At 39.0% G+C, this 19093-nt stretch overlaps 1 protein-coding gene across 1 annotated transcript in view; it reads left to right on the plus strand.

The window, feature by feature from the left end:
- Window positions 1–17559, plus strand: part of GDI2 (GDP dissociation inhibitor 2) — a gene marked incomplete at its 5' end in the record, with an annotated part of 45178 nt that extends 27619 nt beyond the window's left edge. Inside the window, 5 exons of the mRNA XM_079699881.1 lie at window positions 12463–12562; window positions 14421–14592; window positions 16135–16279; window positions 16464–16518; window positions 16607–17559. Coding sequence (XP_079556007.1) covers window positions 12463–12562; window positions 14421–14592; window positions 16135–16279; window positions 16464–16518; window positions 16607–16753 — 619 coding nt within the window. The 3' untranslated portion in view covers window positions 16754–17559. The remainder of the gene's footprint in view (window positions 1–12462; window positions 12563–14420; window positions 14593–16134; window positions 16280–16463; window positions 16519–16606) is intronic.
- Between the last annotated feature and the right edge of the window lie 1534 nt (window positions 17560–19093).

The raw sequence follows: 19093 nt of genomic DNA on the forward strand, positions 1-19093 counted from the left end.
CGGGCTTCTCATTGCGGTGACTTCTCTTGTTGCGGAGCATGGGCTCTAGGCGTGCGGGCTTCAGTAGTCGTGGCACGCGGGCTCAGTAGTTGTGGCTCATGGGCTCTAGAGCACAGGCTCGGTAGCTGTGGCAGACAGGCTTAGTTGCTCTGCGGCATGTGGGATCTTCCAGGACCAGGGATGGAACCCATGTCCCCTGCAGTGGCAGGTGGATTCTTAACTACTGCGCCACCAGGGAAGTCCCTATGTTCTCATTTTTATCTGGCTTTTGCTTAACAATATTTTTGAGATTCAGCCATGTTGATGCACATGCTGTTAATTCATTTAAAAAGTACTGAGTAATGTTTCATTATGTGAATTATGTGAATATACCACATTGTCCTGTTGATGGACATCTGGGTAGTTTTCAAAACGTTTTGGGGTATTATGAATGAAGCTACTATGAACTTTTGTGTAAAAGTGTGTATGGACATCAGTTGTCATTCTTTTGGGTACATAACCAGGAGTGGAATTGCTGGCTAATATGGCAAGTATATGTTTAACTTGATAATACTGCCCAACAACTTTCCAGAGTGGTTGTACCATTTTACATTGACTTAGCAGCGTGTGAGAGTTGTGGTTGCTCCACATACCTGCCAACCTTTAGTATTGTCAGTCTTCTTAATTTTAACGACCTAAGTAGGTGTGAAATGCTATCTCATTATGGTTTTAATTTACATTTCCTGAGGACTAATGTTGATGACCTTTTCATGAGCTTGTTTTGTATAATTTTGTGGTGTGAGTGTTCATTTCTTTTGCACATTTTTAAAGATTGGGCTGTCTTTTTGTTTTTGATTTGTAGGCAATCTTGATGTATCCTGACTGCAAGTCTTCTGTCAGTATATGTATTATAAATGTTTCTCTTAGTCTGTGGCTTATCTTCTGATAAGCAGAAGTTTTAAATTTTGCTAATATACCAGAGGTTTTTTTTTTTTTTTTAATGTTTAGTATTTTTTGGTTCCTAAGAAGCTTTGCCTACCTCAGGAGCACAAAGATACTCTCCTATGTCTTTTTCTAGAAGCTTTATAGTTTTAGCTTTGTGTTTAAATCTGTGATTCATCCTGAAATCATGTTGGTGTGTGAGGTGAGGCTTGAGGTTCACTTTTTTCTGTACTGATATTTAGTTGTTCTAGCACCATTTGTTGTAAAGTTGTCTTGGTGCCTTTGTGAAAAATCAGCTGGCCATATACACATGTCTATTTTGTTCCAATGATCTATTTATTTTTCCTGTTCGATTACTACACCATCCTGATTATTATGGTTTTTTATAGTAAGTCTTGAAATCAGGTAATATAAATCCTTCAACTTTGTTCTTTTTCAAAATTGGTTTGTCTATTCTAGGTCCTTTGCATTTCTACATAGATTTTAGAACAAGGTGTCAATGTCTTGAAAAAAATATTTGGTGTGATTTTAGTTGGGATTGAGTTAAACCTATAGATCAATTTGGGAGAGAATTATCTTAATAACATTGAGTTTTCCAGTCCGTGAACGCTGTCTCTCACCATGTATTTAGGCTTTCTTTGGTTCAGCAATATTTTGTAGCTTTCATTGTAGAGATCCAGCACTTTTTTGGTTCAAACTTATTCATAAGTATTATATGTTATTTTGATGCTGCTGTTAATGAAAGTTTCAATTTTATTTAAAGTTGTTTGCTGCTTATATACAGAAGTACAATTGATTTTTGTACTTCCTGTGACCTTGCACTTATTCTGTTAGTTTTATAGATTTCTTAGAATTTTCCTTGTACACAGTTACATCATCAGTGAATAGAGAGATTAGCTTCCTCCTATACAACCTTTGTGTTTTTACCCTCTTGACTTTATGAACTGGCTAGTACTTCCAGAAGAATGAGGAATAGAAGCGGTGAAGATGGACATTCTTGCTTTGTTTCCAGCCTTCGGGGGAATGTTTTCAATATTTTATTATTAAACATGTTTTCTGTATGTTTTTTTTAATAGGCAGTTTTGTCAGATTAAATTCCATTTTCATAGCTTGCTGAGAATTTTTATTATGAATGGGTATTGACATTGAGTTAATAATGCAGATTTTCTTTATGCTATTGTGAATTTTATAGATTGATTTTTGGATATTAAATTAACCTTGCATTCTTAGAGCAAACACTACTTATTCATGATGTATTTTCCTTTTAATTTATTGATGGATTTAATTTGCATATATGTGTGTGTATGTATGCGTTTGTGTGTGCCTGTTTGTATGTGTACATTCACACATGAGTTCTTGTGCCTATGTTCATGATAGATACTGGTTTATAATTCCTGTAATATTCTTGTCTGGGTTTTTGTATCAGAGTTTAATAGACTCATAACATGAGTTGGAAGAGTTTCCTCCTACTCTGTCTTCTGAAAGAGGTTGTGAAAAATGGTATTGTGCTTAAAGGTTTGATAGAATTGACCAATGAAGCCATCTGGGCCTGTAGAACTTTTTTTATGGGAAGGCTTTTGAGTGTTAATTCATTTTCTTTTCTAGAAATAAGGCTGTTCAAATGTACTGTTTTTTATTTTCAGTTGTGTTTTTCAAGGAATTTGACTATTTCAAATAAGTTCTTGAACTTTTTGACAAAAAGTTGTTTGTAGTATTTCTTTATTATGTTTTTGATGTCTATAGGATCTTTTGTGAGGTTCCCATCTTCATTCTTGTGTTGGATAGTTTATAATTTCTCTTTTCTTGATGGGATTTCATCAATTTTATTAATCTTTTCAAAGTGCCAAATTTTTAGCTTTGTTAATTTCCTTTGTAGTTATTTTTATTTTACTGATTTCTGATCTTAACTTTTTCCTTTTACTTATTTGGGTTTTTTTTTTCTTTTAGTTTTTAAGGTTGAAACAGATAATTGATTTTATACTTTTCTTCTCTGACATAAACATTTGAAGGTCTAAATTTCCCTCTAAATATGTACCATCTAATATGGTACCCTATATTTCCTATGATTTTTTTTTCTTTGACCCTTGGGTTATTTGAAAGTATAGTGTTTAATTCCTAAACATTTGAGGATTTCCCTAAATACCGTACTGACATCTAATTTAATTCCATTATGGTCAGAGAACAAAGCTGTAAATTTTCAGTCTTTGAAATTAATTAAGGCATACTTTATGGCCAAATATATGATCTGTTTTAGTGGATATGCCCTTGAAAGAATTCTGCATGCATGTTTTAGAAAGGTAGCTCATAGAGTTGTTCAAATGTATATTCTTACTGATTCTTTTTCTAGTTCTGTGGCTGAGAGAGGGTCTTCTACCACGATTGTGGATTTATCTGTTTCCTACTTTAGTTCTGTCAGTTTGTACTTCAGACATTTAAAGCTCTTTTACTAGGTGACACTAATTCCTGATTACACCAAGTCTTCCTTGTCTCATACTAATATAACCATACCAACTTGTTTACTGTTTGAACAATTTTTTATTATCCTTTTGCTTTTAAACCCTCTGTGTCTTTATATTTAAAGTGAGTCTCTTACAGACAGCATATAGTTGAATATTGCTTTTTTATCCAATGTGACAACCTTGGCCTTTTAATGAAATTTTTTAGTCGTTTATGTTTAATATAATTATTGATATGGTTGGGATTAGATCTGTTGTTTTGCTGTTTCCCCCCCTTCACCTGACTCCCCCCCAGGCTCCTCTTTCCTTTTTTGGAATCAATCAAATATTTTCATCTTAATTGCTTAATTTTTAGCTGTGCCTTTTCATTTCTAATTTTTTAGTGCTCACTCCATAAATTACAGTATCATCCTTCATTTATCACAGTTATTTGGCGTTAATACTGTCCTTCTTTACATAAACTGTAAGAACTTTGCAACAATTTCACCCCATTTACTATTCTCCTTTGTGCTGTTGTTGCCTATATTTTATGTCTACATACTTTATTAAACCCCACAGTACAGTATAATTTCTGCATTAAACAGTTTAAAGAAATGAAGGGAAGGAAAAATGTAATCATTTGTCCACATTTTTACCATTTTTGGTGCTATTCATTTTTTCTTATAAATCCTGTTTCTATCTGTTGTCATTTCTCTTCAGCTTTTCATTGGCATTCTTGTAGTTACTGTTGATGATTTCTCTCAGCTTTTGTTTATCTGAAAGTGTTACGTCACCCTCATTTTTGAAGGACTTTTGTTGGCTTAAGATTTTTTTTTATTCAGCACTTTATAGCTGTTGTTCCCTTCACTTGTGGGCTGCTTTGTTTATGAGAAGTTAGCTGTCAACTGTAATAAATAGTTGTTTCTGTGTTTTTGTTTGTTTTTTGTTCTTCTGGTTGCTTTCAAGATTTTCTTTGTGTTTTTGGGAGTATAGCTAGGTTTTTGCCTAGGTGTGGTTTTGCTGAACTGCTTGGATGTGTAAGTTAATTTTTTAGATCAAGCTGGGAATTTTAAAATCATTATCCTCTTCAGATATTCTGTCCCATTTTCTCTCTTGTCCTCTGGGACACCGATTGCTTGTATGTTAGATACTTGGTATTATGCCATAGTTCAGGGGTCTCCAACCCCTGGTAAAGGTCCTCAGCCTGTTAGGAACCGGGCCGCACAGCAGGAGGGGGTTGGTGGGTGAGCGAGCGAAGCTACATCTGCCGCTCCCCATTGCTCGCATTCCCGCCTGAACCATCCGCCCCATCACTCACAATACCACTTGAACAAACCTTACCCGCGCTCCCCCTGCCCCTGGTCTGTGGAAACATTGTCTTCCATGAAACTGGTCTCTGGTGCCAAAAAGGTTGGGGATCGCTGCCATAGGTCACTGAGGCTCTGCTCATTTTTTTCTTTGTTTTATCTCTTTATGTTTCATATCGGGTAATGCGTGTTCATTAGTTCCTTTTTCTGTTATTTTCAGTAAGCTGTTAATCACATTCGGTGAGTTTTAATTTTTTAAAAAATATTTTTTCAATTGATCTAGAATTTCCATTTTTTAAATATAGTTTTCATTTTTCTTGTGAGATTTTCTACTTACTCATTTTGACTTTCACAAATATATAATGTTCTTTTTAAAAAATCTTTATTGGAGTATAATTGCTTCACAATACTGTGTTAGTTTCTTTTGCACAACAAAGCAAATCAGCCATATGCATACACATGTCCCCATATCCCCTCCCTCTTGAGTCTCCCTCCCGTCCTCCCTATCCCACCCCTCTAGGTCAACGCAAAGCACGGAGCCGATCTCCCTGTGCTATGCTCTTGCTTCCCACCAGCTAACTATTTTACATTCGGTAGTGTATATATGTCAGTGCTACTCTCACTTAACCCCAGCTTCACCCTCCGACCCCATGTCATCAAGTCCACTCTCTATGTCTACCTCTTTATTCCTGCCCTGCAGCTAGGTTCATCAGTACCTTTTTTTTTTTTTTTTTGATTCCATATATATGTGTTAGCATACAGTATTCGTTTTTCTCTTTCTGACTTACTTCACTCTGTATGACAGACTCTGGGTCCATCCACCTCACTACAAATAAATCAAATTTCGTTTCTTTTTAGGGCTGAGTAATATTCCATTGTATATATGTGCCACATTTTCTTTATCCATTCATCTGTCGATGGACATTTAAGTTGGTTCCATGTCCTGGCTATTGTAAATAGTGCTGCAGTGAACATTATGGTGCATGTCTCTTTCTGAATTATGGTTTTCTCACGGTATATGCCCATTGGTGGGATTGCTGGGTCAGATGGTAGTTCTATTTTTAGTTTTTTAAGGAACCTCCATACTGTTTCCCATAGTGGTTGTATCAATTTACATTCCCACCAACAGTGTAGGAGGGTTCCCTTTTCACCACACCCTTTCCAGCATTTATTGTTTCTAGCTTTTTTGATAATGGCCATTATGACTGGTGTGAGGTGATACCTCATTTTAGTTTTGATTTGCATTTCTCTAATAATTAGTGATGTTGAGCATCTTTTCATGTGCCTCTTGGCCATCTGTATGTCTTCCTTGGTGAAATGTCTATTTAGGTCTTTTGCCCATTTTTTCACTGGATTGTTTGTTTTTTTGATATTGAGCTCCACGAGCTATTTGTATATTTTGGAGATTAATCCTTTGTCTGTTGTTTCATTTGCAAATATTTTCTCCTATTCTGAGAGTTGTCTTTTTGTCTTGTTTATGGTTTCCTTTGCTGTTCAAAAGCTTTTAAGGTTAATTAAGTCCCATTTGTCTATTTTTGTTTTTATTTCCGTTACTCTAGGAGATGGGTCAAAAAAAGATCTTGCTGTGGTTTATGTCAAAGAGTGTTTTTCCTATGTTTTCCCCTGAAAGTTTTATAGTGTCTGGTCTTACATTTAAGTCTATAATCCATTTTGAGTTTATTTTTGTGTTTGGTGTTAGGGAGTGTTCTAATTTCCTTCTTTTACATGTAGCTGTCCAGTTTTCCCAGCACCACTTATTGAAGAGGCTGTCTTTTCTCCATTGTATATTCTTGCCTCCTTTATCAAAGATAAGGTGGCCATATGTGTGTGGGTTTATCTCTGGTCATTCTATCCTGTTCCACTGATCTATATATTTTTTTGTGCCAGTACCATACTGTCTAGATTACTGTAGCTTTGTGGTATAGTTTGAGGTCGGGGAGCCTGATTCCTCCAACTCCGTTTTCTTTCTCACAATTGCTCTGGCTATTCGGGGTCTTTTGTGTTTCCATATAAATTGTAAGATTTTTTTGCTCTAATTCTGTGAAGAATGCCATTGGTAGTTTGATAGTGATTGCATTGAAACTGTAGATTGCTTTGGGTTGTAGAGTCATTTTCACAATATTGATTGTTCCAATCCAAGAACATGGTATGTTTCTCCGTCTGTGTCATCTTTGATTTCTTTCATCAGTGTTTTATAGTTTTCTGAGTACAAGTCTTTCACCTCCTTAGGCAGGTTTATTCCTAGGTATTTTATTCTTTTTGTTGCAGTGGTAAATGGGAGTGTTTCCTTAATTTCTCTTTCTGATTTTTTGTTGTTGGTATATAGGAATGCCAGAGATTTCTGTGCATTAATTTTGTATCCTGCAACCATACCAAATTCATTGATTAGTTCTAATAGTTTTCTGGTGGCATCTTTAGGATTTTCTATGTATAGTATCATGTCATTGGCAAAGAGTGACAGTTTTACTTCTTTTCCAATTTGTATTCCTTTTGTTTCTTTTTCTTTCATTGCTGTGGCTTGGACTTCCAAAACTATGTTGAATAAGAGTGGCAAGAGTGGACATCCTTGTCATGTTCCTGATCCTAGTGGAAATGCTTTCAGTTTTTCACCATTGAGTATCATGATTGCTGAGGGTTTGTCATATATGGCCTTTATTATGTCGAAGTAGGTTCCCTCTGTGCCCATTTTCTCAAGAGTTTTTTTTTTTTAATCATAAATGGGTGTTGAATTTTGTCCAAAGCTTTTTCTGAATCTATTGAGATGATCATATGGTTTTTATTCCTTAATTTGTTAATGTTGTGTATCACCTTGATTGATTTGTGTATATTGAAGAATCCTTGCATCCTTGGGATAAATCCCACTTGATCATGGTGTATGATCCTTTTAATGTGCCTTTGGATTCTGTTTGCTAGTATTTTATTGAGGATTTTTGCATCTATGTTCATCAGTGATATTAGTCTATAATTTTGTGATATCTTTTTCTGGTTTGGGTATCAGGGTGATGGTGGCTTTGTAGAATGAATTTGGGAGTGTTTCTCCATCTGCAATTTTTTGGAAGAGTTTGAGAAGGATCAGTGTTAGCTCTTCTCTAAATGATTGATAGAATCCACCTGTGAAGTCATCTGGTCCTGGACTTTTGTTTGTTGGAAGATTTTTAATTACGGTTTCAATTTCATTACTTGTGATAGGTCTGTTTATATTTTCTAATTCTTCCTGGTTCCGTCTTGGAAAACTGTACCTTTCCAAGAATTTGTCCATGTCTTCATGGTTGTCCATTTTATTGGCATATAGTTGTTTGTAGTAGTCTCTTATAATCCTTTGTATTTCTGCCATGTCAGTTGTGTGATTTCTCCTTTTTCATTTCTAATTTTATTGATTTGCCTCTTCTCCCTCTTTTTCTTCATGAGTCTGGCTAAGGGTTTATCAATTTTGTTTATCCTCTCAAAGAACCAGCTTTTAGTTTTATTGATATTTGCTATTGTTTTCTTCATCTCTATTTCATTTATTTCTGCTCCGATCTTTATGATTTCTTTCCTTCTACTGACTTTGGGTTTTCTTTGTTCTTCTTTCTCTAGTTGTTTTAAGTGTAGGGTTAGATTGTTGAGATTTTTCTTGTTTCTTGAGGTGAGATTGAATTGCTGTAAACTTCCCTCTTAGAACTGCTTTGCTGTGTCCCATAGGTTTTGGGTCATCGTGTTTTTGTTGTCATTCGTTTCTATGTGTCTTTTTATTTCTTCTTTGATTTCTTCAGTGATCTCTTGGTTATTTAGTAGTGCACTGTTTAGCCTCCATGTATTTGTGTTTTTTACAGTTTTTATCCTGTAATTGATTTCCAGTAGCATTGTGGTCAGAAAAGATGCTTGATACGGTTTCAGTTTTCTTAAATTTTCTATGGCTTGATTTGTGACCCAAGATGTGATCTTTCCTGGAGAATGCTCCATTTGCACTTGAGAAGAAAGTGTATTCTGCCACTTTTGGATGGAATGTTCTATAAATATCAATTAAGTCTATCTGGTCTGTTGTGTTATTTAAAGCTTGTGTTTCCTTATTTATTTTCATTTTGGATGATCTGTCCATTTGTAAGTGAGTTGTTAAAGTCCCCTACTGTTGTTGTGTTACTGTCGATTTCTCCTTTCATGGTTGTTAGTATTTGCCTTATGTATTGAGGTGCTCCTATGTTGGGTGCATAAACATTTATAATTGTTATATCTTCTTCTTGGATTGATCCTTTGATCGTTAAGTAGTGTCCCTTCTTATCTCTTGTAACAGTCTTTATTTTAAAGTCTGTTTTATCTGATACCCAGTATTGCTACTCCAGTTTTCTTTTGATTTCCATTTGCATGGGATATCTTTTTCCATCCCTTCGCTTTCAGTCTGTATGTGTCCCTAGGTCTGAAGTGGGTCTCTTATAGACAGCATATATATGGGTCTTGTTTTTGTATCCATTCAGCCAGTCTGTGTCTTTTGGTTGGGGCATTTAATCCATTTACATTCAAGGTTATTATTGATATGTATGTTCCTGTTACCATTTTCTTAATTGTTTTGGGTTTGTTTTTGTGGGTCTTTTTCTTCTCTTTTGTTTCCTGCTTAGAGAAGTTCCTTTAGCATTTGTTGTAAAGCTGGTTTGGTGGTGCTGAATTCTCTTAGCTTTTGCTAGTCTGAAAAGCTTTTGACTTCTCCATCAAATCTAGATGAGATCCTTGCTGGGTCGAGTAATCTTGGTTGTAGGTTTTTCTCTTTCATCACTTTAAGTATACCCTGCCACTCCCTTCTGGCCTGCAGAGTTTCTCCTGAAAAATCAGCTGATAACCTTATGGGGATGGATCCCTGTGTATGTTATTTTTTGTTTTTCCCTTGCTGGTTTTAATATTTTTTCTTTGAATTTAATTTTTGTTCATTTGATTAATATGTGTCTTGGTGTGTTTTTCTGAGGGTTTATCCGGTATGGGACTCTGTGCTTCCTGGACTTGAATGACTATTTCCTTTCCTATGTTAGGGAAGTTTTCCACTATAATCTCTTCAAGTATATTCTCAGACCCTTTGTGTTTCTCTTCTTCTTCTGGGACCCCTATAATTCGAATGTTGGTGCGTTTAGTGTTGTCCCAGAGGCCTCTGAGATTGTCCTCAATTCTTTTCTTTTTTCTTTATTCTGCTCCTCAGCAGTTATTTCCACCATTCTATCTTCCAGCTCACTTATTCGTTCTTCTGCCTCAGTTATTCTGTTATTGATTCCTTCTAGTGTATTTTTCATTTTAGTTATTGGTGGTGTTCACCTCTGTTAGTTTGTTCTTTAGTTCTTCTAGATCTTTGTTAAACATTTCTTGTATTTTCTCAATCCGTGCTTCCATTTTATTTCCGAGATTCTGGATCATCTTTACTATCGATACTCTGAATTCTTTTCAGGTAGATTGCCTATTTCTTCTTTATTTATTTGGTCTTGTAGGTTTTTACCTTGCTTCTTCATCTGTGACATATTTTTTTGCTATCTCCCTTTTTTTTTTTTTTATGAGTGGGATTGTGTTCCTGTTTTACTAGTTGTTTGGCCAGAGGCTTCCAACACTGGAGTTTGTAGGCTATTGGGTAGAGCTGGGTCTTGGTGCTGAGATGAGGAACTCTGTGAGACCTCACTCCAGTGAATATTCCCTGGGGCCTGAGGGTCTCTGTTAGTCCAGTGGTTCAGACTCACAGCTCCCACCACAGGAGCTTCCACCCGACCCCAGGCTCACGAATCAAGATCCTGGAAGCTGCGTGGGGTGGCAAAAAAAAAGAATAACAAAGTAAAAAGTAAAATTAGACTAGGAAACTAACAAATGTATTATAAAGAATGTAAAAATAAAAATATAGATGAATCAACAACCAGAAGGTACATCAGTACCACAATAGTAAAAAAGAGGAGGAGGGAAAAGGAAAAAAAAAAAAAGCGGTGGGGGGGTAAGGGCCTTGGTTGTGGAGAGCGGGGCCTAAGCAAGGGCGAGGTTTGGGTGGTAGGCAGGGCCAATGCTCAGGACCCACAGAGCTGGAAAAGGCCCTGGGGGCTGTGAGGGGTGGGGCTTAGGCTCAAGGAACAGAAGGGGCCCAGGCGTGCCCCCCACCCCTAGTCTCAGAGGGCAGGGGACCTCACTTGGGAGCTCAGCAGGCTCCCCGTGCCTGAGTGCGCGGGGTGACGGTAACCCTCTGCTCCTCACCCACTCCTCTGGAGGGCCCCTCCCACTTGCCTCTCAGGTACTCCCCTCGGCCTCCTTTCTGTGTCCCCCAGGACACATGCCGCCTGGATGGTGCTTTGGAGGTGGGGGAACCAGTTTGGGAGCTCAGCAGGCTCCCCGTGCCCGAGTAGGTGGGGCAGTCGCCCTCCGCTGCTCTTCCGCTCTTCCTCGCTGCTCTTCCGCTCTTCCTGGAGACTCCCTCCCACCTGCCTCTCCTGATCTCCCCAGCCTCAGAGGCGCTGATCTTGTCTGGCCTCCACTTCTCCTCCCCGCTCGGTCCCCTTACGTCCTACTCGTTCATTATGGGGTTCCTCCTGTCTCCTTGGGGGTCAGAGTCCCCCACCAGCGCCCGGCAGCCGCCCTAGTTCTGGGGAGACGCTAACTCCGTGTCTTCCCACATTGCCCTCTTCTCTCCTATAACATTCTTGAACATAGATCGTTGAACAAGGATGTTTGTCCTTGTACATATTCGTAGTAGCTGCATTTAACTCCTTGTGTATTTTAGCATCAGTAATCTGGGCATCTGTTTGTTTTGATCGTTCTTCCTCTTTACTTTTTTCCATTTTCTTTTTTTCCACGTGTCCAGTAATTTTTGATTGTATATTGGACATACTGATTGGTATATTGTAGAGATGCTGGATTCTTTCTGTGATGAGTGTTGATTTTAGTTTTGAGTTGGCACTTAAATTATTGGCCATTCACCTTGAACTTTTGGAGACTTGATTTTATACTTTGTAGGTGGGGGGGTCTTTTGTCTTTGGCTGGATCCTTAGTGAGGTGTGGTCCTCTGGGGTTTCATTGGAAAGCCCAAGGTATGTACCAAGTTCCTTTAATATGGCAGTTTCAAACTTCAAACTTATTTGTCCTTAAGGCCTGTAGCTGTAGTTTCTCCTCACGTCTTTTTGCCTTTTAGCTTTTGCTTTTTGCTGGGTTCCTTGGAGTCTCTCTCCTGTGTACAAGCATTTCTGGAGTTAGTTAAGAATTTGAAGAGATTTTGTAATTTGGTTGCTCCCCATTTTGGAAGTCTTTCTCCTACAATTTTTATCTCCTCATACAGCCCCAAACTCTATCTTACGGCACGTTAAGTCAGTAAGACTGCAGGTTTTTTGCTTCTGTTCTAGCTGTCCCATGTTACAAGGACTGGGTAGATCATTCTGTCAGGGGAAGAGCCATACAAACCACATGAAGATCTCATCCAGTTGCTTCCTTCAAGTTTCTTGTCTAGTTTCTGCCTGCTTTTACTCACTGTCCAGTGTGCTTCCTGATAGATTTTTGGTTGTTCAGAGTCTTAATTTTTAATATGCAGGAGGATTAGACTTACAAGCTGTTCTTCCACTACTGGTCAGTGTGGTTTGTTTGTTTGCACTTGATATTCATAACTACATCATTGTGTAGACATCATTACATGGTTTTGACTGTTTTAGAATTGATGCTTTTATAACTTAAACGAATGCCTTCTGGAAGGAAACTGAACAAATACATGTTTCCTGTAACTCATTAAAATCTAAGAAAGGAGACTTTAGTAGTTGAAATAATTATAAATTACTGATTGATTATAATTATAACTACTAATTGTAGTTTAAATACTTTGCTAGGCTAAGTGCTATTTATGGAGGTACCTACATGCTGAATAAACCAATTGAAGAAATCATTATGCAAAATGGAAAAGTGATTGGTGTAAAATCTGAAGGAGAGGTAAGTAGCTTTTACAATTTAAGAAATATCAATATTCTCATAAAGAAAACTTTATTGTTTAATAAGTACTAAATTTGGTATGGACATCGATCCTAGATCTCACACCATGTATGTTTTCTTTATGGTAACTTGGTATTCGTAATGACTGAAAACTAATTATAGATAATGTTTAATATTTTCTGTTGTGTTGATTGTTGCTTAGACTAAAACAGAAATTATGAATGAGCTCTAAATGGTAAGTATTATATATGTAGTGTGGGTTGGTGCCTGTCTCCCAAATTTTCATTTAAATTTAGCTTTATATGTACCACTTATAACTTATTGGTTGAATTGGGGCTTGGCCAATACTGTTTTACTATTTATTATTAATAAATTATTAAATATTAATAATGTTAATAATCATTACTATTAACATTATTTTATTTGGGGTTTAGCCAGGGAACTGGCCAAGTGGAGTTTTGAGCAGTGTTTTTCAAATTTGAATTGAATGTAAATTGTTAATTTTGTCAAAGTACACGTTTCTCATTCAGTAGGTCTTTGGTGGGTCTGCATTTTCTTGCAAGCTCTCAGATGGTGCCACTGCTGTTGGTCTGCAAGCCAGACCATATTTCATGAACCATCAACTTTTACAAATGGAACCGTTCAAAAAAGAAACTGAGAAACTATGTTTAAAAAAATATTTTGGGGGCTTCCCTGGTGGCGCAGTGGTTGAGGGTCCGCCTGCCAATGCAGGGGACACGGGTTCGTGCCCCGATCTGGGAAGATCCCACATGCCGCAGAGCGGCTGGGCCCATGAGCCGTGGCCGCTGGGCCTGAGCATCCGGAGCCTGTGCTCCGCAGCGGGAGGGGCCGCAGCGGTGAGAGGCCCACGTACCGCAAAAAAAAAAAAAAAAAAAAAAAAAAATTGGGATTCCTGATGGTATTTTGTGGGTTCAGACCATATAATCTATATATTCACTAGCTGGCCATCTGACCCTTTATTGTTGTGGGTCTTCTGTAACTATCTTGTGCTTCCAGCATACACATAATAGATGTTTAGGAATAGAGATAAACGTCTTAATCTGATATCTCAAAGTTCTTTTTATTCATTCCATTTTTCTTTGCTTCAGACAACTGCTTCCTCTTAGGACATTTCAGGGCTTTGATATAAAGAGGAAGACTATAATATAATAATACATAATTTATCTTGCAACTTAAGTTTTACATAGTAAGTATAGTCTTAAAAGGAGAGATTATGGTCTGTTTCTAATATTAGAAAGAACTATTTATAGGCCATTTACTTTTCACTGGGTCCATTCACATATAATGACATTCCTTAAATACACTGTTTCATTTAATCCTAACAACAACCTCTTTGAGATTGGGTAGAGCCAGGATTTGAACCCTCTTCTGCCCAGTTTTAAAACTTATGTGTCTGAAAACCGTGCAACACACTTTTCCTAATATTTCAATAAGATTTAGAATTTATAATTTGCTCCAGGAGAATTTATAGGGATTGTCGGCGAAGCTAGGTTTTTTTGTTTTTTTTGTTTTTTGCGGTACGCGGGCCTCTCACTGTTGTGGCCTCTCCCGTTGCGGAGCACAGGCTCCAGACGCGCAGGCTCAGTGACCATGGCTCACAGGCCCAGCTGCTCCACGGCATGTGGGATCTTCCCGGACTGGGGCACGAACCCGTGTCCCCTGCATCGGCAGGAGGACTCTCAACCACTGCGCCACCAGGGAAGCCTGGCAAAGCTAATTTTAATAGTTATCTATAATTCACTAATTATCTACAGTTAACTTGATGAAGATAACAGGCGATGTTCAAGAACGATGGCATCTTTATACCCATTAGAAAGTCTTTAATGCTTTGTTACAGATCGCTCGCTGTAAGCAGCTCATCTGTGATCCCAGCTACGTGAAGGATCGAGTCGAGAAAGTGGGCCAGGTGATCAGAGTCATCTGCATCCTCAACCACCCCATCAAGAACACCAACGATGCCAACTCCTGCCAGATCATTATTCCACAGAACCAAGTCAATCGGAAGTCAGGTCAGGTTTGAAGATAAGCAGGTGTGTGTAGAAATTCCAAATTTTATCTGCTCTATCATAGTGAAGAGACTTTAGTTTACATATGGAAAATAAAATGTGATGTATCCCTTTTAGCTCATAGAGATCCTAAGTCATCACTTTGAAATGGAAACGTTTGCCTAGGAGCTTCGCCTTGGACTTGTACCCCCTCTTTGGGCCTCCATTTCTTCCGTAGAACTGAGAGGCTGGACTGGATGAGCAGGCAGTCTTGCCTGGTTTGAACATTTGTGCTTGTGGAGGTTTATGCTTATTAGTTGACCTGATTTCACTGTTACTTTGAGCTGATGACAGCACTGCTTTTATGTCATGATTTGTCAATACTTGTATTTGATTTTAGCAATGTGCTAGAAAACAACTTTGATTTCTCTGATTGAGATCAGGACTTAGCAGGACTTCCCTGGTGGCACAGTGGTTAAGAATCCGCCTGCCAATGCAGGGGACAGGGATTTGATCCCTGGTCTGGGAACATCCCACATGTCACGGAGCAACTAAGCCCGTGCGCCACAATTACTGAGTCTGTGCTCTAGAGCCCGTGAGCCGCAACTGCTGAGCCTACGTGCCGCAACTGCTGAGCCTACGCTCCGCAACTACTGAAGCCCGCGCACCTAGAGCCCGTGCTCTGCCACAAGAGAAGCCACCACAATGAGAAGCCTGTGAACTGCAACGAAGAGTAGCCCCTGCTCGCCACAAATAGAGAAAGCTCGCATGCGGCAATGAAGACCCAACGCAGACAAAAATAAATAATAAATAAATTAAAAAAAAAAAGATCAGGACTTAGCTCTGAAATCGTAATTCCTAATCTGTTTGCTTTAACCAGTTTTCTTTCATCCACTAGCTTTTCCCATCTTCCTTTCAGTTAGAAGCCCTAAAGCTTTTAATTTTTTTTTCCACGTAAGAAACGAAATCACAGAAATTATGAGAACTAAGAGATACAGACGAAAGTAATCTTTCAAGGGTTCCCAAGTAGATCTCAGGATCAGGGAGAGTGTAAAAAGAGTAAAGGGAGCCCAGTAATTATCTTCTATATTGCAAATTACGTAGTTACTTAGTGGTGTACAGACAGGTAGAATCTATGGAATTATTATGAGCTTATGCCAACTCAAGAATAGCTTATTGTGTTTGCAATTTTACATCGCTTAAAAAATGAGAAATCAGTAGTTAAATAAATCCTATCTTAGCTCTTCAAAACCTTTCTAAATGCAGGGTTCAGAGAGGAAGACAGGTTTCCACAGTGAGCTGTGACATCTGGGTAGAGAATGTCATCTCCCCGTCCACCGTTCACTGCCACATAAATCCTTTATCTCCAGTAGGCTAAGAGTTGCTGAATATTTGTATATTTTATGTATGACCTTGTTTGTCTCCATATAGAACTTAAGCTTAGAAGATCCAGTCTGTTCCAAGTAATTTTAACTCACACCTCAATGAAGTATGGGTGAAACTGAGTGCACACACAGGCCCAAGGTTTAAAGACCCTGGCAGTGAGGTGGCTTTGCTTGCTTGCAGATATCTATGTCTGCATGATCTCCTCCGCACACAATGTGGCCGCACAGGGCAAGTACATTGCCATCGCCAGCACAACCGTGGAGACCAAGGAGCCCGAGAAAGAAATCAGACCAGCTCTGGAACTCTTGGAACCAATTGAGCAGAAGTAAGTGATGCGTTCATTTATAGCAGCTCAAACCCAGGACTGCCTTTGGCTCCATGGTGAGCAGAACCCCATGAGAACAATGAGAGCAGCCATCATCTCTTACCAGCCTGGGTTTTGAATTTCAGGCAAAGCAGTGAGTGGGCGTGTCAACTTCCCTGCTTACTTAATTCTTTTTCCCCTCCAGATTCGTAAGCATCAGTGACCTCCTTGTACCAAAAGATTTGGGAACAGAAAGCCAGGTGAGTGGCGATCTGAAAAGGGTAATTACCAGGCTTTATTGGGAGACATCACTAAATAGTCTTAAGTCTTTGTGACTTTCATTTCCAGATCTTTATATCCCGTACATATGATGCCACAACTCACTTTGAGACAACCTGTGATGACATTAAGGACATCTATAAGAGGATGATGGGATCCGAGTTTGACTTTGAGGAAATGAAGCGCAAGAAAAATGACATCTATGGGGAAGACTAACAGCAGTACATGTTATCATCTAATTAGGACAAACTTAAAATTTGACAAATGATGCATATTGTATGAAATCAATATTGTAAGGCCTGCTTTTGTAATCAAAGCTGAGAGATTGCGGAGCACTGTACAGTACATATTCCTCCCCTTTCTAATACCATGTGTTAACTTGTTTTCATGGAGTGGCTCTTCAGAATTGGCAGGTTCCCACCTTCTGTTCAATTTAACCAATACTGGCTTGTTTTTTCTAGTGAAGGATCAGTTTTAAAACATTGTGATACTGATACAGAGAACTTGATACAGTATTTGTATCTTTTAATCAGTGTAGCCTTTGCAGTTATGAGCTTCTGCTGCTCAAGAGCTGTGTCAGTACAGTTTGCGTGCCATCTGTCCTCTTGACCTGAAGGAGATACGGAATCGAATGTTCCATTGTTGGGGACAGCATCCCTCACTCCTGCCCCCCGCTTTACATTTACATCAAGTGTTACAACAGTGCCCAGGCAGCATAGCCACAAGCTTGGTTTACGTGGGCCTCCAATTCTAACCAAACTCCAGACTTTGAGAGTCATTTTGGAGGAAGCCTGTGTGTGGTGTTTTAATCTAATAAATTTGATGAGAGCAGAGGGGAAAGAAACTATCATAAAGCAGGTAAACGTAGAAGCTTCTTTTGTATCCCAGGTGTGGCTTCTTCAACGGACCAAGCTGCTGCAACGCAGTATTGATTTGACCGAACCTCTGCTTCAATGATGTCTGTCTCACAATGGCTCCACATGATTTCTGTACTGCAAAATAAAGCCAAACTCTGGAAACCACCTCCCTCTTGTTGGTCTTTTGTGTCCTGACAGTTCAGAGTTAGTAAGTATTGTACTGGCCTTGACGCAGCTGCCCATCTCCTTCACTAGAGCTGAAAACGGATGCTGGGGAAGAGTGCTGAAGACCCTAGTGGATGGTGGAGCGCTGCCATCTGGCTTCACTGTGAGTAGACTTCGAATTACTTGATACAATATAATTATTAGACTCTCTTAGATATCCTTAGTAGTGGTTTAGAACAAGGATTCGTTCCCATCAGAGAGTAAGTGACGTCCAGTGGAATGGGTGCTTTAATATATTTATTTATTTAATAAGTTAATTAATTTTATTTTTGGCTGTGTTGGGTCTTCCTTGCTATTCACGGGCTTTCTCTAGCTGTGGTGAGCGGGGGCTACTCTTCGTTGTGGTGTGTGGGCTTCTTGTTGCGGAGCATGGACTCTAGGCGCGTGGGCTTCAGTAGTTGTGGCACGTGGGCTCAGTAATTATGGCACACGGGCTTAGTTGCTCTGTGGCACGTGGGATCTTCCCGGACCAGGGATGGAACCCGTGTCCCCTGCATTGGCAGGTGGATTCTTAACCACTGTGCCATGAGGGAAGTCCCAGTATTTTCATTTAATTCAGATTGTAGACAGACATAGATTTTAGTGGTACCTCCTTTCCCCTTGATTGTTACAAGCCTCACTGTATGTGCTGTCATTTACGTCGAGGACATTGTATTCTCTTTTATAGTTGAGTCTGTCATTTATGTCGGAGGAATGAGGACATTGCAACTGTATTCTCTTTTAAAGTTGAGTCTGAAGGACATAGACTAAGGTAGGCGATCTGTTAAAAGATTTAGGGTAATAATAACTTCGATTATCCAAGTGATTACTTTAGCTCATTTTCTCAATCTCACACTATCCATTCTTGGCTGGAGAATTTTTTGTTGTAGGTGGGCTGTCCTGCACATTGTATGCACCTCCCTGGCGTGACAACCCTAGATCACCCTGGTTGAAAAGAACTGCTTCCTTTGCATAAGATTATCTAAAATTCCAGCAGGCCTTTCCCCTCTTTTCCTGCAGTATTTCACATTGTGAACCGTTAACGCAGGTGGAGGCACAAGCTGGGTTAGTAATGTGAAGGAAGCACCAGGATGTTTTCATATTCTGCATTCGGTGTATTTATTGGAACAACTAACATTTCTGTGCCAGGCCAACGGGGCACAAAGGTGATGAGGGCAGTCTCTGCAGAAGCTCAGTCTGGAGACCTGCTCCTCTGTGGCCTGGCTAAGCTTTCAGTTACAGAACGGGCGGCCTCATGGGTGCTGGAAGGCTCTTCAGGGGAGGAGCACGGCTGGCAGGTGCGCTGTAAATGTTACTTTCCTTTTCCGTAGTAATTTTAAATTAATTCAGTGTACCAAATACAGTTATGGTCCTATTAGATTCTTATTCCTGGGGTAAAAATCATCTGAGTGGGTCTCTAAGCAAGAGCTAGGGTGAGAATAATTAAAACACAGTCATTCTTCCTCCTCCTAAGAACATAACGAGGGGAAAGGAA

The sequence above is a fragment of the Hyperoodon ampullatus genome (genome assembly GCF_949752795.1).
Source record: "Hyperoodon ampullatus genome assembly, chromosome: 3".
In the NCBI taxonomy this organism is placed as follows: Eukaryota; Metazoa; Chordata; class Mammalia; order Artiodactyla; family Ziphiidae; genus Hyperoodon; species Hyperoodon ampullatus.